The following is a 27,602-nucleotide window of genomic DNA, read 5'->3' on the forward strand; positions in this document are numbered from 1 at the left end:
CACATGCCTGAAACCTGCTCCCACAGGGACACCACTAGCACGGTTGTATCTGCAATGTCTGCTATTCTGCAGATGTGCTGTGGAAACAGGTTGGCTGGGGAGACAGTAAACAATACCCTAGATGGTATACATTTTTCAAAATAGAGCATGGGGAGTTGTCACGCTGTTTATCATTAACAAGGATTGTGCATGTGACTCATTAACTCTTAGCACACTTCCCTGCAAAACAATGGCTGTGGTAGCGTGCTAGTTCCCACAACACACAGCTCTGCGAGTTGCACCATACTGTGCACTGTTGAGATGCTTCCTCTCATCACAACAAGATGAGGTTCTGGGTCTTTTCTCCCATGATCACGTAGACCCTACTGTGTGCACTTGGTCGTTACCTGGCTGTTAACGCCTGCACTACTGTTTAGGTCGAGAGACTTGCTGAAAGGTAAGCAGGAGGCTAGGTATCATGTGAGAGTGTTCAGGAGAACCTGCTTCTGTAGGGGAATTGTCTTAAGTAAACTAAGCTCAGTGCTTTTGTCCTGTTGATTAGAAGACACTTGTCTGTGGCGTAAAACCAACATTCAGCAAAATCAGCAGGCTATTCACAGGACAGTGGCCCTCAATTTATTTTTTTTAAATAAATCATGAAAAATAAACCTTTTTTTGTGGTCTTGAATTGTTAGAGCTATTTTACAATACTTAATACCCTTCCCTCTTACCGCAAGTCCCTTTTTTTAATATCACCATCTGACATATGATATCTGATGTCGCTCAAGCTCACAATGCTGTTAATCATGGTCTTAACTACATTGCCAATAGCCTAAGAAGGCAGCCATTAGAAAATCCATCACCTATGATTTATCTTGCCAGGACCATTTGATGGCAATGGAGCGATTTACTCTGTGCATCATTCCACAGTTGACAGTGAAATTTTATTATCGTGTCACAGTTGTAGAACACCAGAAGGTCCTGAGTCTCAGTGAGGACTGGAGTGCACAGAGAAGTGGTATTTGCTATGATTAAGCCTTGCAGAAAATGAGGGGTGGAGCGCTGCAATGAAAGTAGACATATGTCTGCTAAGAGTGGGTGTCAGAAGAGGAATCAGGCAGAAAAACTGCAAAGATGCTGAAGCACAAAATGCAGAGGTGGTTATAGTTGTATTCTAAAAGCAGTTTCCTTCTATTTTCTTTTTAGTGAACTTCATAAAGCAACATCCCTGCATCAAAAATAATTGGGAGGGGGAGGGGAAAAACCAGCAAAAAAATTTCTGAAGTGATCAGCAGGATGCTGTACTGCAGGTATTTTAAAAATAAACCTTTCCGTATAGGTAGCACCTCAATGTTCCTGAGATATCTAACACACTGAAAACATGATTCATCTCCAGAACAAGAAGAAATTAACGGAATAGCCAATAAACAAAGTTTGATGCAACAGAAGTACATGCCTGCAATTACCCTGAAAACTTTGCAGCTCTGCCTGGACATGGAAACAAAAAAAAAAAAAAGTTATCTTGGTCTCGAGTTTTGTAGCCAGTGGACTAGTTACAGAATTAATTCAGTTTTGCATTCAGGAAATAACTATCTCTGCAACATCAAAGTAAAACCTACTGTAACAAATCAGGAGAAAGGCTGCACAGCTGTTGAGTAGTTAGGAAACCTGGCATAGAGCCCAGTAAACCTGATGTCTCAGCTGCAAAGTGCCCATGTCCATGTAAACTCAAGATAACAATGCAGCTACTGTAAAGAATATACTTCATCAGATAATGACTAAGAATTAAATTTCTTCTTCAAGAAAAAAAAAAAAAGAGACAACTTAGAAGTGTTACCAGCTGAATCTTAACATTCAAAGAAAATATCGATCTCAGAAAGGTCATTAATCACTACACTCTCTGTCAAACGACCTTGGCCAGTGACCTTGATAAGGCTGAATTCTCCTACTGATAATGGAATGAAATACTTACTCTGTACAGACACAGAATAGTACAATGCTTTGGAAGAAAACCAAGGAGCAATTTAACCAGAATATGTTAAGGAACACTTAACCAGCCAAACAATGAGTGGCTTTGAAGAAACAAAGAGAAAAAAGCCACAGCACATTTGGGCTTTTCTGGTTTTGCTTCTTTCTTTTTATTCCCTTCTAATCCACTCTGAGTTTAGGTCATGGATATTTTTACCTTTTCTTTAAGTGACTTCATTAAAATGAGACTATTCCTTCAGTTCTCACTGGAGTAAACATTCAATTCTTTTCAACTTGGTAGTCCACATCGAAAATAAAATGGCAATATGATATGGGTGACTGTTTTTAAATATTAATTATTTGACTTAACATAGTGTGTAGCTAGCCGAGGAACGGGTGAGTATTTCATTGTGGTTTATCTCGTATAAATTCTGAGCAAATATTATACTTCAAGTGAATTGCTTTTAATGGATCATTATCTTATTTCAATACTATTTCTCCTATGAGAAGACACTCTTCCCAGAAAGTGAGACATCACCATCACATTAGAAACACCTTCTAGCAAGAATTTTGCAGAGTTCATTTGCGAAAGTCAGTGCTGCAAGACAATAAACTTAGTAAAACTGGACAGAGCGGGTTGAGGGGCAGGTCACAAGAAAAAGGTTCTTCAGTCCCTAACAGAACATACTGTAAGTATTAAGAACTTCAGTAAATCTGTAGAGGAAAAACCAAGCAGTATCTCAGAACAATATGCCTTCATATACCTCTATGACATCCTAACATTAACAGAGCATCATCGGCTTTCCACATTTCCTCAGTCATGAAGAATGAAGTGAACAGAAGAATGGCAAATTCACTTCTCGCTAGACACGCCTCAGAGCATGGCACATGTGGCTGCTTTTGCATTAACATGAGAACACAGAGTTGTGAGTTCGAAGAGTGGGTATTGGTAAACACTGTCCTACGTCTGGTTCAGATAACATAAATGTTAAAAAAATGTAGACTGATAGTCTAATTTGAAATTCTATTCTTACCAACATCTATGCTTATTGCTAAAAGTAATAATTAGTATTAAATATGGTAGTAAATGTAATAATACCAATTATTATTGCTATTAGTTCCTTCTATTATACAGAAACAAAAGGGTAGAAGAGGGGAGAAAAGTAACAATGTGGTCTGTTCCAGGATAAGAAGTATCAGCAGTGTCAACATTTCAGTCAATTAAACAGACTAGACATATTCAAAATTGTGAGGCGGTACCTAGCCAAAGCCAGTGCCCTGTTTACTCTCTCCTCGAGGCCTGTGGTTCCCAATGCTTTCCACATCAGCCAGAATTTGAAGGCATCTGGACGTCTGCTGCACTGAATGGACTTGTCACCAGTGTCATAGCTGACGTCGTAGAACTTGTCCTGCTGGAAGAGGTACGCGGCCTTGGCAGAGTAACACTTCTTCAGGAGGCCCTATTAGAAACACAACAGAGGCTTAGATTGCTGATAAGCATTTTCAAACCTTTTAATCTTCACAAGTTAAAGCCTTTTTTTCTCATCTGTATCAACCGCTTAGTAAAACAGCACTGGATGTGCAGGAAACTATCCAAAGCTTATGGTGTGGTATAAGAACCCTGGATGAACCTGAACTCTATGAAGTCAGCACTGTCAACAAGGAAAGGAGGAAAGGGGTTTTTTTTTTTATTTTCTTCATAGTGTCACTGAAGAGTTGCAGGTTGAAAAGGAATTCTGACTCAGATCTCAAGAAACCATGGGAGCGGGTACCACAGAAACAGTTGCCCAAAGACATACGTGTGTGGGAAAGAGAGAGGACAAGGAGAAGCCTGTGTCCACTGCTCCAGTCTATAGATGGCAAAAACAGCCCCTGAGGACCTTTCTACATGTTCATAAATGGCTCAGTCTATTTCTTCTTTCATCTGAAAAACAACTTTACACACGACACAGTTGCAGGTAGGGAAGATTTTAGCCCCAAAAAACAAAGTGTTTAGCCCTTACCAGAAAAGACAGCCTCTGAGGATTTAGCATAGGCTATCTGACTGTTAGAGTGGAAACACCAATCAGAGATTAGTATAACTCAAATTTTTGTCTCTTTTTCCAGTTCTGGCAAATTTAACATTTGAAAATAAGCCTCAGAAAAGATACTTTAGCATACCCTAAAATAATTTCATTTGTTAATGAAATTATTTTTATTCAGCAATCTTCAGTCTCCAATTTCTGAGAGGCTGCCTGGGCAGAGACAAGTAGCAGAAAACAGACAAAGATAAATGAGTACAGTGCCATGTTCCAGCAAAGAACAAAGCTGAGAAACAAAGCAGAGATTCTAATACAGGTTTAAAGGTGTAGAGGAGGAGAAGAGGTACAGGACTGGCCATTGGCAAAGAGTGAAATATCAAAGTGTACTCTGTAATACTATGAGAGAAGGGCTAGCAGAAAGCAAGTTACAAAAAGCATAGTTGAGGATGGCTCTACAAGGAGCCTAGGAGACAGAAAGGATTGCAGATTTGTCAGTGATAGTAGAAGTAGGTTAAAAAAAAACCCCAAACAATCTATAAGATAATACTAAAATAGATATGCAAGTGAGGCTAAAAACATGGCTACAGCACCTGATTCAGATGTGCAAATGTGTATTTAAGTGACAATTGAACTAGAAGTCTTCCATCCAGAACAGACCACAGAACAGAAGTGGACAACACGACAGAAGTTGCTAAACAGTATCTCAAAGAGTACAATTCGTTTTCCAATCCAACATCACTCTTCAGTTTGAACCAACTGAAAAAGCATTTAACATTTCATCCAATTCTCTGCATCTGATGCAAGTCTGAATTTAAAGTGTCACATTCCCATAACAGTGGTACAATTCTTGATCTACATTACAATATACTACTGATAACTTTGGAACTGGCAATGAAATAGAGAAAAAAAGGTCAAGACAAAAAAAATCCAAAGCAGAAATAATCCACTAGCATACACAGAATAAGTCTCCGTCCCTCCTAGCCTTTTCAATTCCCTCCAATACTAAAAACAAAACAAACTAAAAAACCAACCTGTGCACCTATTCATACAGCACAAAAGGAGAACACCACTAAAGGTTTCTCCACAACTTCTGCAGGGGCTTGACAATCCCATTGTAATATCGTTGGTTTGCAAAAAGGATATCAAATTCATCCTGAATTCAAGCCACAGGACCAGCACATTCAGCCTTGTGAAAAGCCAGTTTGTGTTACAGCTTGGGGAAAAAAAAAGGGGCAGCAGCTGTTCTCCCTCTGCAGTCATCAGAGTGGTAATATGCTGCTGCAGCACACAGTAGCCAGAGCTGGAAAGGCAGTGCTGGGCACAGTTTTTTGCAGTATCTAAGATTCCCACACCTACTTTCCACTTTCTCAGAAAAAGAAAGCAAGAAGATGACATTAGAAACTGAAGAAAAGTCAATCACAGAAGCATTCATCCTTCACAACTTTTCTCCAGCTTTGTGTTTTCTGGCCAGCAGCTGCACAACAGGAACAAGAATCTGTTTGTCAGCCATTGTGCCCTATTCATTTAGATCTCCATACCTTGATTTTCAGGGGAAATAAGTTACCAGACATGGTATTTAAAAAAAAAAAAAAAAAAAAAAAAGCTACATCCAGAGATTTCATTGCTTTGTCGCTTACTGACTTTAAAATTTTGCACAGGGTTTCTACAGTGAGTGTATAGTGCAATAGATAAATGTGAGACTATCTTCTGCCTTATCAGAATGTACTACAGGTGCACAACAGAGGACATAAAAGGATATTAGTTCCCCTCATGCCTGTCATCTGAGAAATAATAACTTTTGTTTGTCACCAGAAATCTAAACTCAGTTGGTAATATTACAGAAAGACTGAGAAGTTCACTTAAGATCACAGTACAGCTGCAGTTTCATAGTTTAAAAACAAATGCTCTAGAGTGAAAACCCAACAAGAACAAATAGTTCACTATCTCTGAGTGACTTCAAATTTCTCGGAAGATATTTCATTTTAAAAAAAAAAATATATATATATCAACCAAAAAAGCAGGTATTGTCCTACTCTCCTGGTGCATCCAAAGATGACACAACATGCTGGCTTGATGATCTCTTCCCATGTCCTTATCTTACTAGTTCTATTACTAATAATAGAACATGCTCAAGAAATTCTGCTGAACATATTGCCTATTGCCAATCTCCAGAGGCAAGTATAGCAATGTCCTCCAGCACATCACTAGAGCAGACAGGAGAAGAAATAAAAATCATGCTTTCTGAGAGAGAAACAAATATGCCAGACCAATAAAAAAAAATATTAAACAAAGGAGAAAAAGTATGCTTTCTAACGCAACATTCTCAGTCCCAAGAAGAACCCAACAGTTCTGCACACAGTAACTGAGCTGCTCCATCTGTTCAGAAGAATTGCAAAAATCTCATTAGAACTGTCCCATTTGACAAATTTGAGATTCATTCTTCAGTATCTTTTATCTTTCTACCCTTTTTACTAAGACTAACTGTAGTCTCTGCCTATACTGGGGCTGTTCAAGTTTAGAAAATGGAAATACTATTTTCATGGATGCCCCAGTCCACTATGAAGTTTCCAATAGCTTTTGCTTTTGACAAAGTCTATAGATAGCTGTTGTGTGTTACAATTAATGGTGAATAAACAAATAACTATTGAAACAGAAATCAATATATAAGAGCTCTGGTTTCATAATTCAACTTATTTTTCTCACTGAACACATTTATCTACAGCAGACCTTCTGATCTCTTTCCATTTCCATTGCTACTTAAAAGTGAATTTCAATTTTATTAACAAAACATCTTTTTCCCCAAGCTTTTTCCTTAAGACAAACATCTTCCTGATTTGCCTCATCTGAAGCAATAAGGACAATCTTTTGAATGGCATATTTGAAAATTCTCAAAAGCAGTGCACTGGAGCTGCCCTGGAAAGGAATCAGAGCAGCAGATATCTTTGTGACACTGCTAATGATGAAGAAGTGTTTACACTGTAGGTGGCTACCATGATCACCTCAATCAATTATATTCTGTGCTAAACTGAGACTTCATTAGCTACATTCTTTGAGACTTTATTTTTAACTAATAAGTGAAAATTCTGCTCATTACCTAGAATTGATTGCTAATACCTAACCTAATGCTACACTCCAACGAGTCACAGAACTTTGGCACTGGTGATAAACATTAGTTCTCTATTTATATGGTGACAATATTCACGTTTATACAGATTACAGCAAGTGCAAATTGGAGTAGATCTGTGGTCTGAAGGGAGCATGTACAACCCAAGACTGATTCATAGCATTTTAAGAACATGTAAGAACAAAGTTAACTCAATAATGTTTTGAGAATATCGGTCCATCTAGCTTTGTGTTTAAACAGTCACTGCAATTCACACCACAGTAATACAAGTGTTTTCTCAGTAAGTTTATCTTATTACAAAAGTGATGAAACTTACTCAGGGTATGTGAAAAAAGGATAGCTGTGAATTTCTTGAGTGCTTTAAACACTGAAGAACTACTATCATTGATCTGAGCTTTTACAGAGGATTAACCAATCTCTCTTCCCCTTTGGTGAAAAGGCTTCTCCCTCCTGATCAAGTCAAACACTTATTTCTCTTTTCTATCTCTACCTTCTCTGGAAATTATTCCAGTTTTGTTTCACTATGGCTGGAAGATACTATTTTATTGCAATTTCACTTTTTTTTTTTAAATCTGTATAGGAAAATATTTAAATACAATGTTTCATTCTAATAATCCAGCTGCAATGTCTTAAGCCTATTAACACTGCTAAATCACATCATTTTATTGATGCTATGTGGCAAAAAAAAAACCCCAAACCAAACAAAACCAATCACTATTACTTTTGCTAATGGGAAATCACAGTGTTACTCCTACATCAGAAATGTGAAGATTACTTCTAAAGATTATCTTTGCATACATAAAGTAAAATACAAAGCTTGAGCTTGTTAAACAATCTATACATTAAAAAAAATTAAAAAGAGAGAGAAAGAAAAACAACTTAAGGAGATTGGGGATTATTTGTCCACTTATAATCATGTACCCCTAATCCTGAGGTAGTCCAGTTTCCAAATGGACCTCAAAGCAAATGGGAAGCCAGGCTAACAAAACTTCCTCAATCAGGCCCTCAAAGGGAGCTAGGGCTTGATTCATAAATGGGACTCAACATCTATGCTCAACATTTTGCTGCTCTGATTTCTTGCAGAATTCACCACTTCAGAAACTACCTGAGGTTCCTTGAACATTCACTAGCAGAGCAATGTGTGCCAAACTTTCATCTCAGCATCCAGCTACCGCTGAGGCATCCTAACCACAGTGTGAAGGAAATATGTTCACATATAAATGTATGCTTCATCTGCAGCCACAGGTATTTATGTAATTTAGGAGCAGTAGAACAAGCTCTGAAGTGAGGAACTGATACATGTACTCTTCCATACTCTTACTGGTGTGACAATAGCATTTTTAATGGGAAACTGGGTCCAGCTGCCTCCTCCAGATCTGGTTTGGAGAGAATCAAAGTGAAGAAAGGCCTTTCTGCCAAAGTGCCTTAAATATGCATTTGATCTTTTTTCCTTAAAGATTTATATTCCAACACTTGAAAAAAAAGGATAAGAAAGTACTCAAATTCATACCTGCTTCTGTTTGCCTATAAAGACTGCACTGGCACATACACAAAACATGTAAGTGCCAATTTTCCAGGAATTAAACACAAAGTAAAATGCTCTCTCCTCCCCATGCAGAGAAGTTTTCTACTTTCCAGAACATGTTTCACTGTACAACAGGATCTGACTGTATGATCAGTAATATTTGTGTTTTCACCCCCCAACAGCCTAGGATTCAGGTCCACAAGTACTTCCAGCACAACATTGCCTAGCTGTGATTTAGGATTGCTCTGTCAGATGTTACATTTCATAGAAGGAGAATACAGAAAGGCTGCCAGAGCCCCGAAGTTGGAACAGTGTTTGTAAAGTGATTCTAAATGCCAAGGCAGCTAGAATATTTCATTCCTCTCCGTTTCTTTCCTCTTCCTTCCTGAGAAATTTCCACTATGCAGCCCAAGTAGTCTAATCATTACCTGAGGCTATATCTATGTACTGGGCCTAATTAGTCAAAAATATAGCACTAAATTCTTCCCAAGCCTGCAATTAAGGCACCACATTAGTCTTAGTCAATAACATCATTCTGCTTGTTTTTCATCCTGGAATAAAGAGAAAGTGATGGACAGGTAGTCCTGGAGTCTAATCCTCTTTAATCCCACAGACTCTAGTCTAAGGAAATGAGGATGCACACTTTCCCTTGCTGTCCTGCCATGTCTCACCCCTGACTTGGAGCAATCAGCTCCAAGAGATCACTGATTAGCATCTATGCTTTTTGGTCCTCCTAAGTTCTTACTACCAGGAGTTAGTAACCAACTACATGGACAGCTAAACACTAGCAGCTGAATAGAAACTATCACCTGTTTTGATACAGATCTATAAAAGTGATTTACAAACCATGGCCACAAAATAGCGATGCAAACATCGGGGACCCCATATCCTCATGATATTCAGTCATTCATAATCTATGAAGCATAAGCTAAAATTCAACTCTAATGGTGAAGAATGGACATAAGTTTCAGTAGGGCTGAGTTTGGTATAGGTCTTGAAATAATTAACCTCTTATTGGTTTCTTCATTAAGACAGAAGAATTCTACAAAGATGTAAGCAGAGACTTTCACCACATTGCAGACTCATCTCACTTTTGTGCCACTTGAGATCAGAGCTCTATTGTTTGCTTGCTAGACCTTTTAATTAGTCATGGCTTTTGGAAATCCTAAATTACCCTGGTGATGAGGAAGAACTAGTAGAGTGAGGAAAAAAAGGCTCAGCACCTTTACCTGCATGTGCTCTGACTTTTATCCCTCTTCTTCCCCACTCCGGTGCACCCATGTAATGGAATGCGAAGAGGAGCTGCAGTACTGCTGCAGTCCCAACGGATGACAGCTATTCTGAGGACTTTGATGAGCTCAGTGTTTAAGTGCTGCAGACAAAATACTCAATTGTGAATGCTAATCATGTACAGAAGTTAATTAGCAAGGGCACTAGCTGCAAAGTTTGACCACTGGTGAGTACAGTGACTTGGATCAGTTTGACCCTGCTCTCCTATTCACCCTTTATTAATTTTGTGGTGAAATTCAAAATAGTATCATTCAGCCTTTGCACCACAGTGTAGTAAAACTGACTTGCAGTTGTTTTTTAATTATTTCCACTTCCATTCTAGAGCAATGACAGCCTAGTACATTAAAAAAAAAAAACAAAAAAAAAAAACCCACACCAAAAAGGAGAGGAGGACTTACAGAGTTGTCTTTCACCAGAAAAGCACAGCACTGGATTCCTGCCAACAGCATTTTATGGGGATTCCAGGCGACAGAGTCAGCCCTGTGAAATTTATAAACAGAGAAAGGGAGATGGAAATTGCACCTATAATCATGGGTACTAGGGAATCAAAAATGGCCAAACACAATCTAAGCAGACAAATCAAATTTCTCTTTTTTTCCTCCACAAACCTATAGGTTCAGAAATCTCTCCAATTAATAGTAACATGTATTTTGGAAAAAGCAACTCTCACGGAAGCCAATAGGCCACACAACTTTCATCTCAGTTGCTGGTAAATGTGCCCATGAACCAACTTACCTGTGGATGCCATGAAGAAGTCTGCAATGCTTCCTTGATATCAAAGCCGAGCCACCCCAAGAAGCCTGTTGGAACATTTACAGAGACGAGATAATATTATCTGCATAAAGTTCTTTTGATAATGCTTCAACTAATAATTCCTGATTATGTTTTATCCAATTTAAAACTTAATTTACTACATTGTCAGTGGGCTAAATTTTGCCTTTAGTATCATCTACTCAAATAAAGACGGCAGCCTGGGGCTAATGCCTGAAATAGAGGAGCTGATGGCTTGTGCCACTATGTGAGCCACAAACTACACTGTTTCTTCTGTATAAGCAAGAGCATGAACTGAATTGTCCCTGCATGATCAGACTCATTCCTGATACTGAATCAGAGGTGCTTGCTTTCCCCCCGCCTAAACCTAAGCAGTGGGAGCAGAAAGCCCCATTTTGCGTATCTTCCTCCTGATAGCTCTTTTCTTTGCAAGACATTCACAAGGGCAGTTGAGGATAGAATGATAACCTCCACCAATTGCAAAGTCCAGGCTCAGATTTTCCACAAAGTTTGGATATGAAAAGCAAAGTCAGTGAGTAGGCAATAGCAGCATTTCTGTTACCAGCAATCCAACTGATGTTAAAATGGAGTAAGACTTGCCACATCACCCTCAGGCCATCTAAGAAGTAGGTGTGTGGTCTAAGAATCATTTAGGCCTTCTCTGTATTGAGGAACTCTACACTGAAACTCCTTATTGACTGTCATCTTATCTATTCCAGATACCTGTCTTTGGGTGACATCTTCGGCAGATGTCTCTCTCCATGGACTATAGAAGAAACCCAGGCAACAAGATTATATTAGCCACGTTTAACTTCTGGGCAACTGGAGTCAGGGAAGGTGATTCTCATTCATAAATTCTGCAAGGATTGGATTTCACCCACCAGCTGCTATGAATCTTCAGTTCTCAAACAATATTTGTCCATGGGGGTGTGGTGGTGAGAACACACAACAAACAGTAGGCATGTCATACAGTGCATTCGAGAAATTAAGTACCAAAAAAAAAAAAAAAAAGGATTTTCAATGTTCATGCAGGCAGAACCCACTAAAACAAATTCCTGTGACATAAGAAAAGCTCCTCAGAGACACACAGGAGGCATCGGTCCACCAAACACACTTGGATTCAGCTTATTTGGGAAAAAAAAAAAAATTCATAAATTTTGGGCTAATGAAGAAGAAATCACTGATGTGAAGATTCATGATCTAAGCATGGAGAACATACGCTTGTTTGGCTTTTGTTTTTTTTTTCCTTGAAAGAAACAGATGCGATAGCTAATCTACAAATTTAGCATCAGTATTTGCTCCACAGGCCATACATTAGGAATAAGATCTGCTATCTCTGGGAGGCAGGAACTGTAAAGGCTCACAAGGGAAATGAAAGGTTAATAACTCATCTTAACATATGTCATTCTCATTAACGCAGTACATTAATGCACCACATCATATTTTATGTTGTCATGCTCACAACACCCTTGCTGAGGAAAGGGCTGCTGCTCAATCTACAGGTGGGACTTAAGGCAGGAAATTATTTGTCTAAAACTTCATAGCAATCCTGTGACAGGATTGCTAGCTCCAGCTAGCTCTAATTAGCCATTTTATTGGGAGGGCAATCAAACTGATCTTCCTGTTCACAGACAGATTTTACTCTTCTCATTCCATGATAAAGTCAAAACAGTCACAAAGTTATTCCGTGATTTTCATAATTCATAAGCAACCCATTGAAATATAATAAATCTTTTAAAAATTTGCATCCAAAGGTGTCTATGTGTGAAAAAGTTGACATTTCCACACTGTCTCTGAAAAACAGGACTGGAAAGACCCTCAAAGGGGTCATCTCAACAGTGTGCCACCCCCAAAGGCAGGATTAGCCACAGTCACTTCTGCCAAACACTGGTCTTTTCTAGAGATTATTAATCAAAGAACACATCCAGCTTGTGGTTAGCATCAAAGTGAAAAATAAAATGCAGAGAGACATCAACAATGGCTGCCTCCACAGCGCTATTGACAAGGCTTTCTGCCTTTGTTTTAAAAACTACTGCTGGAGATCTGGAAGAGAGGGATGATAGTAACGGAGCTCCAGGCATCTCCATCTATGAGATGAATTTGTGCTCTGTGCTTCCTCACCCAGTTCAAAGACCAAACACTTAGGGATCCAGGGCCAGCAAAAACCAAAAAAAAATGAATGAGAAGGGATCTAAGAAGACTGGATATCACTGGCTTTGTCTGTTTTTAAGGACTTCTAATGACTGAGGCTGCACAACTTAACCACTTAATTTGTGTTTAACAATAACAACGGCTAAGGACTGAAAACGTCAGTCCTAAACAGTGTTACCTCTTGTCATACCTGCAGCGGTCAGGGGAACAGCTTATTCCTTTTCTTTTTGTAGCAGATTTTAAAGCATCTGTAGGCTATTATGTATCATCTGCTTGTCTTTTCCAGGTTAAATAACATCAGTGCTTCCGATCTTTCCTCATTGGTCACAATTTCTGGGTATGGTTCTGTTTATCCTCACCGCTCTACTTTTTTCTAATGTTTCTCCTATAGATCCTTAACCTTCTAGAAATGTATCTTTTTATTTCAACACAATCTAGATAAAGCAGATGGAGCACCAAGCAGAGAGACAATTATTTCATGTATCTTTATTCCATTCTGAAAGACACTGAAACCTATTTGAAAATGCTTACAATCACTGATTTGCAATGTACGGCAAACTCCAGATCTTTTTCTGAAGATCTGCTGTCTAGTCAACAATCCCCAGCCTGTCTTTATGGAGTTAATTTTTACAGCTTAAACCTAGAGCACTATCGTTATTGAACTATAGCCTAGTTTTTCCACTTTTTTCTCCAAACTGTCAAGATCTCTTTGATTTCCAATCTTGTCCTCCCACTGCCTCTTGCAGTTTTATGTCATCTTCAAATTTAGTCAGTGTATTCTTTTTCATCCAAGTTATTAATGAAAATACTCACATAACTTCTAACCTAGAATGGATATCTGTGGAATGCTACTCAAAATTTTCTCCCCTTTCAGTGAACCACTGGTAACCGCTCTCTAAGTATCATTTTCCATCCAGGTTTTCACTCACTGCACAGCTGCAGCCTGGCAATGTTTCTCTGGCTTTCAGACTAGATGTTCCCAAGACATAATAAAGTTAACTGCTTCTCCTCCATCCATGAGACAAGGAAGGTGGATTGATCAAACTAGACTGAAACATTTTGTTTGTGACAAATCCAGCTGGGAGCAATGCAGACTGGCTCAAAAGACAAAGATTATTATTATAACTGTGTTCCATGCAAGGTAATTGCTAGCTGGATATGAGAAAATGGCTGTGTTTCATATGCAACAAACTGCTTATAGCTGAATGACAGAGTTCGCAGTGTGATTAAACTAATTAGCTAAGCACGGGCTAATAGGTCAAAGCTGATTTTCTGTACTAGTCTAGCCATAGGAAAAAAAAGTCAAAGTAAGGACTAGCAAGGAAGAAATACATAGTATTCAAATACATATGAATATACAGTATTCAAAGCTACATGAACATAACCCATGACATACATAAGTGCCAGAGCTTCAGTGCACATTGATGATGCAAAGCAAGTCATTAAGAAAAGCATCACAGATGTAAGATAGAATACAATAAGCAACTGGAATGTGTGTATGGATACTTGTCCTGGTTTTGTCTGGGATAGTGTTAATTTTCTGCGCAGTAGCTGCTGTGTTTTGGATTTAGTACCGGATTTGGTATGTGAAGAATGTTGATAAATACACTGATGTTATGAGCTGTTGCTAAAGAGACCAAGGACACTTTCCAGCTTCCCAGGATTCACTAATGCACAGGTGCAGGAAACTGGGAGGGATATAGCCAGTACAGTTGACCCAAGTTGACCAAAGAGAGTAATCCATGCCATAAACATCACGCTCAGTATATAATTGGGAGTTGGCCAGGGGGGGCAGTTCTGTCTTGCTCCTTTGCTTGCTCCTTGGTTTCGTTTCTGTGATCACTGCTCAGGACAGGCTGTACCAGCCATTGGGACGTCAGGTGGTGAGAAATTGTGTATTATTTCTTTTGTATATTTGAGTATCCCTATATTTTTTTATTATTGTCATCTTCCTTTGCTGTTCCAGAAAACTGTCTTCATATCAATCCATGAGTTTCACTGTCTTCCTGATTCTCTCCCCCATCCCACTACGGAAGGGGAGGGTGAGCGAGCAGCTGTGTGGTACAAGATTCCCAATTAGGGCTAAACCACAACAATACTGTAATGTGCACAATCCTGGTTATAGTCTTAGACTTAGACTGTTGAATGGCTCAATTGCTGAGACAGTTTGGGCCTACTGGTATTATCTTCTTAAAATAACTTTTTCCTTAACTCTCTTTTCCTCTTTAAGTTTATCTCTCACAGGGAGACTTATCTACTCTTTATCTTCCTGAAGCCCACTGATTTTATGTTGACATTCTCCCTTTTGCCCTTCCTGAGAATCATGAGGTTTATCATTTAATGTTTAATGAAAAGAGTCTCCCTAAGGCAAACATATCAATTTTGGGGATCAGAAAACATTCTGAAATGAGCTACATCAGTGTAAATCTGGAAATAACACCACTGACATTCATATAAGACATTCTTATAAACAGCTCGAGACCATTTGCAGTAGACAATCCTGATTCCCATAAATGATACACAAGAAGTCCTAAATTAGACAGAACTTTCCCTGTTTTAAAATCTTTGTTTTAATGGTACTATATGTTTTTTCCTCCAAAGTTACATTAGGCCCAAAAAGCAGTACGCACTTGTTATAAATCAGACTGCATAATGAGTAAATAATTCAAGGAGAAGCCAGGCCTTTCAGAGAAATGTAGATCCTCAAAGCTTTTGAATATTATATTCTTGCCTATAAGGCTAGAAGGAGGTGGACTTCCTTAAAAACAAAGAAGAAAAATCCAACTCTCCACTATGTTTCCTGTACACAAGTTCTGAATGGCAGATGCCTGGTCTCATTGTATCATTTCACATAACATTCTAGTAAATCTATTTTTAATGGTAGTGTGAGTGACAAAGGGTCATGTTATGAATTACAGTCTGCTCCTTTTACCATAGCACATTTGTATATATATGTATGCCTGATGTCACTTAAATGGAAAGCTTTCAGTCTCTTCCCCATACCCTGTTCCCATATAAATACAGCTAGAAACTTTAAACAAAAAATAAAGAAGCAGCCATCCACTCAACTCTTCAACAGAGGGTGAAAGGAAAGATGGAAAAAACACTGACAGAACTCCCAAGAACCATTGAGACGTTCATAACATGAATCAAATCTTAACAGTACGATTGGTTTTCTAGAACATAAACCCAATTTATTACTGTACATTTGTCCTTCTACCAGGAATCAATTAATATATGACAGCTACAGTCACTATTCAAACAGAAAATTAACTGACATTTTTACCTTAGCTTAACATGAGGCAAAATTGGAAGAAGAAAGTTAATTCTTTGCAAAACACTATCAACTGCCTATAAAGTACAGTTCATAATATGGCCCAGGTTCACCCTACCTAACTTTAATTACTCAACTACAGGAATAGGTTAGGAGACTACCCATTGTTCTCCTGCAGCCATTGGAGATGGCTCTAGCCACATCTATTCAACTCAACCAAGATCCAACACAGATCCATCTTTCCACCAACTATACACAAGACACGCAAGAGACTAGCACCTAATGTGAATGCTGCACTTCTCCTGAAAATCATCTGAGTCATTCTCACCAGCACAAAACGATGAGGAGGCTTTGCAGACACTTCAAATACTAGGGCTAAATTCTGCATCTTTGCCTTGATGTCAATAAGAAAACTCTTTTGACTCACACATACAGAGACCCTATTAATGTCTGTAAGACATTTATTTGAAACAGACATCACTGCCTATGTGATTTATCTTTAAATACTCAACATTAAACACTTTAAAAATTTAGAGCAGGTCTAAAAATCTCCATTAACGTTTCTCCAGATTCTCCAATTGTTCTGTGACTTTTAGTCTAGCCATTCTGAATTTGTGGCCTTGCAATGATAAAGAGAATGCAATTTTAGAAAATATTAAGAGACCTAAACTAGAAAACTAGAAAGATACATTTACAGCTATTTCAGGTAATAAAAAGACTCAATGATTATTCCAAAAAGGTTCATGAATGTATTTTAATATCCAAAGCTAAAATTAAAAAGAAATAAGAAAATAAAAATTTCTGAACAATTTAGGAAAACCTAAGGAGATCTACAAGAAACTCAAACCTGTAAATATGAAACAGAATAATTTATGACTGATTGAGTCAAAAGTATACCTTTATTTTAGTCTGTATGAACTATACACCACAATTCTAATTTGCCCATTGTCCAACAAAATGTGGAAAGAATCTGAAGTTATATTTGTATATCATCATCCTTGAAGCATTTTTAGGCAGTAACAAGAAGGAAGAAGAAATTGATTTTTAAATCATTTTGAAATATAACCTGACAATGACAAAACAGCTTTCACTGCTTGTCACAACCAAATTACTTTCCGGTTTTCAACACATATAACAGAGACAAATCAGAATGTATTTCTGTACGCTATGCAAAAAAAAAAATAAATGTTATTAGAACTCAACTTACTTGTACACAGAAATATCAACAGTCAAAGAAAACTAACAATTATTAAAAAAGCAATGTTAAACAAAACTACACAGTATACAAACTCACATCAACATGAAGCCAGAGGCCATGCTTTTCACAGATATCGGCAATTTTATCCAGAGGATCAAATGCTCCCAGAACTGTTGTGCCTGCTGTAGCACAGACAAGAAATGGTGCTGACCCCTGCAATAGGATTCAAAACAAAACAAAAAGTCATTTGCACTGTACATTTCCTCCAGTATATCTGCGAAGCTAAAACATAAAAAGGTCAAGGAATGTAGGACAAAGATGCAACAGTCTAAATTTTAGTCTCCCAGCAGAAGGTACCACATTTAAAAGTGCTGAGTCTTTAAAAAGAAAAAAAAACAAAACCCAAACATTTCCCATTTTGAGTTAACACCATCTCAGTGTAGACTTCAGCAGCTTCAGACTGTTTTGACAGATGCTAATTTTGTCAGGATCAAAACATACCGGATATTTGACATCTCTCTTTATAAACTGATTTTCATTTCTCACTCTTCCACATTTTACTACCATATTCGCTGCCATTCTGCCAAATAAAATAAAGCTACTAGCTCAGCCAGCAGGCAACCCATGCAAGGAAAGGGCTCATCCCTCTAGGGGTCCCACCTGCCTTGTCGCTGCAATGCCCCTATCCTCTGCCTGGTGAAGAGGAACTTCAGTTAGGGAACACGATTTGCCTTAGGCAGCACTGGCACAGTACATACAGCGACAGAGATAGTCACTGCTATCTGACCCCAACGCCTGGTCCACAGGAAAGTGCTATTCTCTTGCTCCTACCCCTGTCTAGAAAACAGGAAGGGCTGTAGATGGTAAGTGAATATTAGAAGAGAGACCACTGGAAATCTTAGATGGTTTTAAGGTTAGACATGGGATAAGAAAAGGCTAGATGGGATAAGGAAAACTATGCTCTGGTTGCAGTCTCAGACAACCATCCCAAGCCATCCATTTTGTTTGCAGTGGCTTTGCTCATTACTTTCCCATTCAGCTAACAGCAGGGGGCAACTACAACAGCAGACGAGGTCACATACTCTGGCGGATGTGTGTGCCTGCGCCTACTTAGGAGCAGAAACTGAAACAATGAAAAGAATTGGTGGAGTCTATAACAACTCCATGAAACTGAGAGCATCAGCCCTAGCAACGACTGTGTAGTCTCATTTGCTGGTAAATACACGCTGAAGGAAGTCCTCCACACGTTTCAGCACCTGGTCCGAAGTATGACAATGCAGTGACTGAAGAGGCACTAAAGCTGTTATTAAATTGTACAATCTGGGATCCCTGAAGTTTATCTGCAGTGAGTTAAATCTCTCAGATTACATAAATTTCTCTGCTGATGTGACTCAATGTAGTTTCACTGAAATCAGACACCAGCTGAAAAATCAAACTCTACAAGAGTCTTTGAAATCTGTTTTTTTTAATTTATTTAAAGTGCTGCCTTTTTAAAACATCCACTACAGAGACAGACAGGTTTGATTCATATTTACACTCTGACAGCTTTATATTCTTTAACAGTCTAGAGGACTGTTAGAATGGTGCATAATTATGATTTATTTGTACTTTTAAAATATCTTACAAATTGCTAAAACAATGAAAAGTAACCTTGAAATGAATTTAAATTAATCCCATACATTCACAAAGAATTTCCAGCCTATCATTCTTGGTCATTCATTCCTAGTAAAACTTACAAAAGTCAATCACACTTACAAAACAGCTTGAAGCTCAAGTACAAAACACACTTGCAAGTGAGACAAAGATGTATTTGCTGCACTTAACAGTTTCTGTTAGTGTTCTCATCAATTTTGTCCCACAGCTACATCAAAGTCAAAGCTCCTCCAGTAGTCAGCAGGTAACATGACTGAATATGGGGACAAGTCTAGGATCTCTACAAATTACAAAGATTACCATTACCTTTTTCCCCACAAAGAAGGGAATTAAATTTTTATTCTTCTTGACAATATAATTAAATAAATCTTCCTGACTAAATCCTGTAAAAAGAGGCCTAAGACTCTTGCTGCTGATAGTCAGCGATAATTTTGTGCTCCTACCACTAGCAAATATATCTTCTGTTGTCTAAAGTCATTAGAATATTCACTACAATTCACTGAAGTATCCTTCTGTAAGAGTTGCAAAATAGCACTCTATCAAGGACAGACACGCTGAAGCTCTGGTGAAATGAAAACCTTCCAATACACCTGTAACTTCCATTAAAATGCAAAAGAACTAGTGTTTCTCCTGTAAGGAGAGTATTTAAACATAGAACATTTGTTTTTAAATTGCAGAGTAGCATAGCTAAGCTAATGTTTTTTTAAAATCAGAAATGCCAGAATATTTTTTTAAAATAACTACTAAATTTATTATTACACAAACAAACAAAAATTCCATTTTTTTTTTTAAGAGCAAAGAGCTCATTCTCCTCTCAGCCTGCTTTCTCTTGCTCCATTTTATTTCAGTCCTTTTTCTTCCTTACATGGGTAAAGTACAGATGTCTTCCACAGATAATGCAAAGTACAGAAAGATGCAAGCAAGAGAGTTTGCTAGGTAATTAGGGTCACTATGTATTGATAGTTACGCTATTTAGCACAAAACTCAAAGAGGAGATAGTTGTTTGGCAGAACAGGTATCCAAATCAGGTCTTAGTGAAAGCTGTTGTGGCCATACCAGTGCATGACAAGACAGTACTGCCTTGGCTTTCCTACCAGCCACAACAGTCGAGTTTCTCAAGGTAGGATTCCATGGTAGGCATTGTTGACACCACGGACATTGCATCAGTTGCTTGGTACTCACAGACTGTGGACTAAGAGCTGAGCTCTGAATCCTACTGCTCTCATGTACAAAATCGAAGTGAGAAAGAAGGTGAGCTAACCAAGCCAAAACAAGACGCTCTGTGCCTTAAAATTCACATTTAGTCCTCCAAGCTCTCTAAAGTAAATTATGTTGACTATAGTAAGTGCTGTCTTACAGACTGTGCGTATGTATGTTAATGTTGTCTAAACGCACGTACCAGTACATTTTCAAATGCTGGCCTTTCTACTTTGCAAAGTCCCTCAGGGAAAAGAGGCACAAGAGAGAATCTCTGCACTCTTGCTACAATACTAGAAAGGACCAAATTTAGCATGTATAGCTTGTATGATAGTTTTAGAGACTAAGCCACATGCTACAGCTCTTGCTCACTGCAGAGGATAGAGAAATATTTGCTGTAATTAACTGAAAAAAACTACAGTTTTAATTTACCATTTAGGGAAAAATTTACCATTTAGGGAAAACAAATACTGCATCCTTTTAAAAAAAAAAAAAGGATCAAGGGCAAAAGAAATCCTAGAAGAAATGTGTTAAATATTTCAAAGCAATGCTGTACTTGGGATTTTCATTAGTAGTAAACACTATGGAATTTTTCTCCCTTGTACGAGTGTAGCACCTCTAAGTCTTGGCTTGTTCCACAAGCTTGTGGCAGACAGATTGCACCTGTAAGACAGACACCGGTACATTAACTGCCCTATTTTTAACATTTCACTCACTCTTAGTTTTCCTTCCTTTCACTCAGACACAAGCACACAGTCTGCATACAGTTCTACTCTCTCCTTCATGCTCTCTCTCTCCCCCTCTCACCTCTTTCCTGGCCCGTTGGACTTGTTTCTCCAGTTCCTCAGGTATCATCTTACCTCTAAGGGACACAGATTTAAAACTTTTTCAGTTACGTGCAAATAGGTTGGTTATGTTCAGCACTACTATATTTTTAAAAGGCTCAGAGAAAACAGCCATGGCTTTTGCTTGCTTACCTTTCATCTGTTTTGACGAAGTAAACATTCTCTGTACCAATACCCAGGAAGGAGGCTGCCTTCTTCATGGAGTAATGACACTGTAAATGAAAGAGGAGTGAAAAAAAAAAAAAAAAAAAAGAAAAAAAAATCCTAGGCAATTAAAACAAAAGAAATAAATTCCTTAGTGTAGGGAACAGTGACACTGAAATTAATTTAATAGCAGCTAACAGTCATGACAACAGAAAGAAAGAAAGAAAGAAAAAAAAAAGAAAAAAAAAAAGAAAACTGACAAAGTTACACAGCACCAAGACCATCTTGTATTTAACAATTAATGACACACCAAAGACTGGGGAAAGTAAGACAAAAAAAAAGAATGGCAACAAGTTTAAAATGTGGACTTAAAAAAATAAAAAGCTTTATTCTATACAATTTTTTTAAAGTTGGTTCTGCAGTAGAATGAAAAGTAGAAATTTTGAAGCATCATCAGGGAAGAATTATTGTTTGTTCGGAAATATTTTAATGGAACCAAGTCAAAAGTATCAATGAGTTTAAGACTTAAGAAATGCATGAGAAGAAAGGTCCAAAGACTATTGAACTCAACTGCCTAGAAGCAACCAATAGATCTAAAAGTCCAAAAGTACCCCTTCTTGGAAACTACACCCTTAATTAGGATGTATCTTATGATATATCTAAAGCCTCTGCCACTTTATCCTTCTAATTTTCCTATATGCTTCCTCTAAATATCAGATGTTGGTCACTGCCAGAGGCGGGATATTATGCTAAACCGACCTTGGCCTGATCTAGCAATTCTGTTCACTGGATCAAGGAACTCAAGTCCCAAGATTTACCAAAGACTTTAGATGCAGTACAACTGAGACTTCCAAGGCTTTCAAGATCCTATCTCTGCAAAAGGACCAGAAAATCTTGGTGTTTAAACACCAAGGTTGTTGGTGTGAATGTGGATCTTAGAAGCCATTAGGAAAGCAAGCAGACTTTACACAGGATTTAAGCACACCTTCCAAAGTCTTTAAATAAACAGAGATTCTGCAAAAGGTTCCAGTCTGGACCAGCCTACATTTTCCAGAAGTTACTATTTCAATAAAGTATTTTAGCTAGGTCTCATCCCAGAAGCATCTTTGAATGCTTACAGATACACACAGCCCACTTCTCACTTGGCACTGAATTAAAATGTGGTAAAATGGCTCTGGTAAGGAGGATGCTCAGGCCCACAGTCCACTCTCTACTTTTTACAAGATTTTTTTCTGTTAAACGAATATTCAAGGTCTTAGATCTTACCACATTTCCAACATCCATCTCTACAAATTCGGGCCTGCTCTACTGTGGATACTGTTATTCTAGCATAAAAACATTTTGTCTTACTCCAGAATAAGAGTATGCTGATCTTGGCTTAATCCACCTTCCAGATTAGCCTGGGAGTTCAAGATACAGTAACCTTCTTAATCCAAAGATATCGTTAGATGTCAAAACCACTCTGAATAACCTGCAGCATGCCAAATGTCTACCCACTCATAGTAATGGAGTCAGTTTTGAGAGTATGCAGCATCTCATAGGATGACACAGTTCTCAGAATCAAGATCATCCAAGCTTTGGATTACCACTGCTCTTCTCACAAAAAAAAAAAAAAAAAAAAAAAAAGAAAAAAAGGAAAAAAAAAAGGAAAAAAAATTGGCTCTCTTCACGTTATTACTGAAGAGTTAAAATAATGCATACTCCAGCAACCGTGAAGATGTCTAGAGTTGTTACTTTTCATACAGGAGGTGAAGCCAGGTGGTTAATTAATTCCATTTTCTTCCAAAGAGTTCACACAAATGCAGTTACAGCAGAACATAATTATGAAAAATGTACAACATTTTAATGTGTGGGTATGAATATATTAAGGGTATTAAAGCCTATCACGCTTATTTTGATGAGATGGATCATCTCAAAAGGCTCTTTTTCTTTCTGACAAATAGCTTTCCTCCACCATCACCCACTTTTAAAATAAAGGCATACAAAGACACTGCTCAATACTATCAGGTAGTTTTAAGAAAGCTTAATTTTGTAATATGACACATCCACAAAGCCTTTAGGGCTCATTCATTTAGACTGTTACAAGAATAATAACATACATAGGTGGATAATTAGTCTTACATTACATCAAATTACATCAGTAATGGTAATAACAATTGCAGACTGACTGCGTGCTGTTCAGTAGAAGTTTGGAGACATTTTCAACTGATTAGTGAATCACTTAAAATATGTCACCTCCATCACTGATTTCTATCCATTAGGTTCAAACGAAAGGTATGAATCACCAGGAATAATCATATTGCTTTAAACTGAGAAAGCTGTAGACCTGCAAATTCAGTATACTAGAAAACAGGCAAACACTAAATCATGTATTTTATTATAGAAAACTGTATGGGAGACAGAGAAACATAAAAGGGGCTTCAGCATCTGAGAGATTATACCAAAAAAGCAGACAGAAAGAGAAGAACAAAGGGAATACCAAAACAAAACAGGCTGTAAGATACATTATTTCTCGCCTCCAGAAGTACTTTTGGAAAAGTACTTGGAAAATTTTGTCAGGTCTTCAGTAGGACAGAAAAGGGACAAGACTTATACTACTACATAGGGTTGGAATATGCATTCTTTGAGGAAAGAAGCAGTCTTTCAGTTACATTGACTGAAAACAGACAATAATTCCCCCCCCCCCATCATTACTAGAAGCCATTATGCTAAATTACATCACATCAATTTAAGAAAAAATATACCAGAGAACATTTAGCATCTCCAGTTGCAACAGTGTCAACTAATTCACTTGTTCATAGCTCTCTTTCAAAAAAAAAAGAGAAAGAAATACCCAGATAAAAGGTATTATTTGTATCTAGATTATACACGTAATTTGAAATAATTATTTTAAATACTGTGAGTTCAGTTTTGCCATGTCTTTTGCAGTTTTGTTTGTTTGGACATATTATTAAATCTGTAGCCATTTGTAGTAAGAAATGAATGCCTTTGAACAGAAGATCAAATTAGAACAGTGCATTTAAGATGTACTGTTGTACTATTTTAACTATATCTAGACATAGTTTTCTTCTCCTAATAACATTAGCAAAGACAAGGTACTTTCCCCCTGTGCTCATTAAAAAAGAAGATAAATTTGTATTTTCTAGATTTTGAAAAGCTTCCTAGAAACATGATTGCATAAAGCAATTACATTATTATGAGATTGTTTTATTACTCATTTTTGTCTGTTCTAATTTCAACAGGGGACGACACGGTGAGTTAATGTTGTGTTCTCTCACTTTATTACTTTCATGATCAAGTTGCACTGGGGAGGAATTTAGTTTCATTCCATCTAAAAAACTGCTCATATCAGCATGAATGTTTCAACTGTTTACACATCCTGTTCTACACTCGGTTACCTCAAATTTAGTAGATTTCTTCCTTTCAGATCAATCCAATACATTCTTGGGTCAGAATAAAGTTCAGATGGGACTCAAATAACAAAAAAAAGCGTTAAAAAGGTGGGCTAACTACAACTTTATTCAGCTCCTACAGAGCCACAAATCATGCCTCAATAAAATGGGAGATAATAATTTATCTACTACTGCTGTTGTCTCAAGAGGAATCACTCTATAATGGTCCAGCAAGAGAACTACAGAGTAAGTTCAGTATTCATTATGTATCACCATAATTTTAGGTAGCTAATCGTTTTACTTGCGGGAACAAAGAGCCTATGAGGATCACAAAGAGCATGTGAGGGCCTTGGGTGAGCCAAGCGTTAAGCATACCCCTTCATGTTATCCAAAAACATACAAAAAATACATAGCTCCAGATCATACAAAATTAAGTCACTGAAAAGTTCATGCATTCCTCTGCTCTACAGCAAGGCAACACTTCCAGTCTGCCAAGTGCCAGACTGAAACTTTGGGACTTGGCAACTCAAGACAAAAATCATTTCATTTCAACAGTGTTGAAGCCAAGCCCTAAAACAACACAATTGCTTTGAGTAGCCATGTGTTTTGACTCCTTATCAATACTCTCAGTTCATTACAGCCTCATAGCTTGTCCATGCCAACACTGTTTGCCTTATTCACTTTAAAGAAAAACCATAGGTTGTTAACTTTTACAGGATCATTTTTTTAAATTATTTGCCTGTCCAGTGCAAAATAGGTCTATGTCCTCCAGGACATACATACACACAAGAAAAGGCTTAAAATAAAAACAATTAAAAATTAAAAGTGTGTGACACCAGCCCTTATACACTTATTTTCAGTGTGGGCCATTTATTACCTATATTCTCAATAATATGATATATCTGAACTAAACAAGCTTCTAAGAGGTAATGTAACTTGGACTCAGTACAGGTGGATCTAAAATAAGGATATATTAATATGTACATCTCCTTCCTCAAAACCACATAAAAATAAATAAATACTAGAGATAGATCTCTAGTAAATACTAGAGATCTTAGACAAGTCTCAGTATCTAGCTACTAATGGCAGTTTTACAGTAAGTGATTACTGACTACAGAAGACAACAATTTTGTGAATCAAGCAAAATAATAGATATCAAGAGCATTGCCTTACAAATAATTTACCAGTTTATTTTTTCTGGTCAGTTCTATGTTTTAAGGTTTTGTTCTCTCTGCTGAAGCAAGGATATCAAAATACATTTATTCTGTGGGACAAATAAAATGTCTTTTGTCATTAAAATAAATGTTTGCTTGTTTTGGAGTAAGAAAGTGTAGTTTTTACTTAAATCTTGCACTGAAACCCTACAACTTCATGATAAAAATTCTATGCACTTCATCTCAAAAGTAACCTCATTTTTTCTTCCTTAGCTATTTTTAAGATGTAACGTAACGGATTAAGTATGAACTGGCATGTCATCTCATGTACACACTTTTCAGAAAGAAAAAACTAAATATATTTTGCCTGGAAAAAAAAAATCCCTTTATTTAGGACATTTGGATTCCATTTCAAAATACAAGTGCTGTCTTGGACAACTTATGCAAGGTCTTCACCCCTCAGGCCTCTTAAAAATAAGCCTCTCTTGTCTATGTACACTGTAAACTGTTTGGAGCATAAACTTAGGAACTAAAATTATTCTAGTAACTGTATACTCCCTAGTACAACAAGGTTCTCACTTCCACTAGGACCTTCATATAGTAGATTCAGAATTAATAACAACTCTGTACTAATCAAATTATAGACTCTTAAATTTCGAGGGACAGGTGAGAGAAAAAAGCCTCTAAGAAAATTAGCTTCAGAATAAATGTATGAATATAATTCAAATTTCCACAGACAGTTTGAACAGATATTATTCAAAAACTTTAACCCTAGCCAGATATTTTCAATTATTTAAAGGAGAACTATCTAATGATCCAGTAGGTTTTTCCAAAATGCTTCACAGAGGTTTTGGTTCTGTACCACAGGCAGTCTGTATTCAGATATAGGGCAGACTGGGAGCTACAGAGAGCCGTCTCACAGGTCCACAAGTGCTCAGCTTAGTACAAATTAAACCTGTAGGAAAAAAACCTTTGACGTCCAAAACCTACCTACAGTTCCTGCTAGACTTCATGCTGTGGGAAATCAAATGCTGCAGATCTCCACAACATAGCAGATACATTCTGCTTCAGGTTTCCCTCACATAAAACCTATTCTTATATCAGCAGTTTCAAAGAGCAGGAACATCTGTGTTTGTTCTCTGAAAGCAAGGAAGCTTCTGTAGGGAAATTTACCATCAGACTTCTCCACTCAGCTCCCATATTCCACATCATACACTGATGACAAATTTATCGTACCAGTGCCCCACCAGATATACAAATGATATGGCCATTGAGAAATAAAGTTTAAAGAGCTTCTTTTTGTTTTGTTTTTACCTCTTCTGAAGTGAACAGGACTAGTCTTGGCAAACCTGAAAGCCCTTTTTCCTTTATCTCAGGACAAAATTTGTATCTTGCTAAGTTCATAGCATACATATTGGAAACAGAGCCACCTGCAGAAAGAGACATACAGATATCATATTAGTCACAGTCCTAGCACTTGTCTTGTGTCTGAGTGCTTGATCTATTAGGGAAAAGAATAAAATATATAGTTAGCCTATAGATGCATCCATCACAGCTTATTTCTTCCCCAAAAGCCTACAGATATAAGATGAACTTTGTGTTCTGCAGCATGCATGGAAACAGAGCGTGTTTGAATGCACTTTGGGGATATTTCCTGAAGAATAAGAACTGTACCCAAATAGCGGTCCCTCACAGAGAGCACCCTGCAACAGCTTCTTCCCATTTACACTGAAGCAGTGCCAGCTCAGCTGCCCCACACGAAGCTCAGCTGTGGCTGCACCATACAGAGCTTAGGATATCTCTTGGGCAACCAGGCCTCAGAGTATTATGGAGAGAAAAAAAAGCCATTAGAAAAAAAACCCACAGTGAGTGGGAACTGTAAGATTTGCAAGGTAAGATCTGGATAAGCTTTATTC

General features: G+C 37.6%; 1 protein-coding gene across 1 annotated transcript in view; it reads right to left on the reverse strand.

Moving 5' to 3' along the window:
• GADL1 (GAD like acidic amino acid decarboxylase 1) overlaps positions 1-27,602 on the reverse strand; it is an 84,400-nt gene that overhangs the window by 40,738 nt on the left and 16,060 nt on the right. The window contains exons 6-12 of the mRNA XM_086742741.1: positions 27,001-27,116; positions 21,129-21,208; positions 20,959-21,013; positions 17,398-17,514; positions 10,643-10,707; positions 10,306-10,387; positions 3,208-3,407 (exon numbers count right to left, since the gene is read on the reverse strand). Coding sequence (XP_086598867.1) covers positions 3,208-3,407; positions 10,306-10,387; positions 10,643-10,707; positions 17,398-17,514; positions 20,959-21,013; positions 21,129-21,208; positions 27,001-27,116 — 715 coding nt within the window. The remainder of the gene's footprint in view (positions 1-3,207; positions 3,408-10,305; positions 10,388-10,642; positions 10,708-17,397; positions 17,515-20,958; positions 21,014-21,128; positions 21,209-27,000; positions 27,117-27,602) is intronic.

This window comes from Chlamydotis macqueenii, chromosome 2 (assembly GCF_036417535.1).
Source record: "Chlamydotis macqueenii isolate bChlMac1 chromosome 2, bChlMac1.mat, whole genome shotgun sequence".
Classification (NCBI taxonomy): Eukaryota; Metazoa; Chordata; class Aves; order Otidiformes; family Otididae; genus Chlamydotis; species Chlamydotis macqueenii.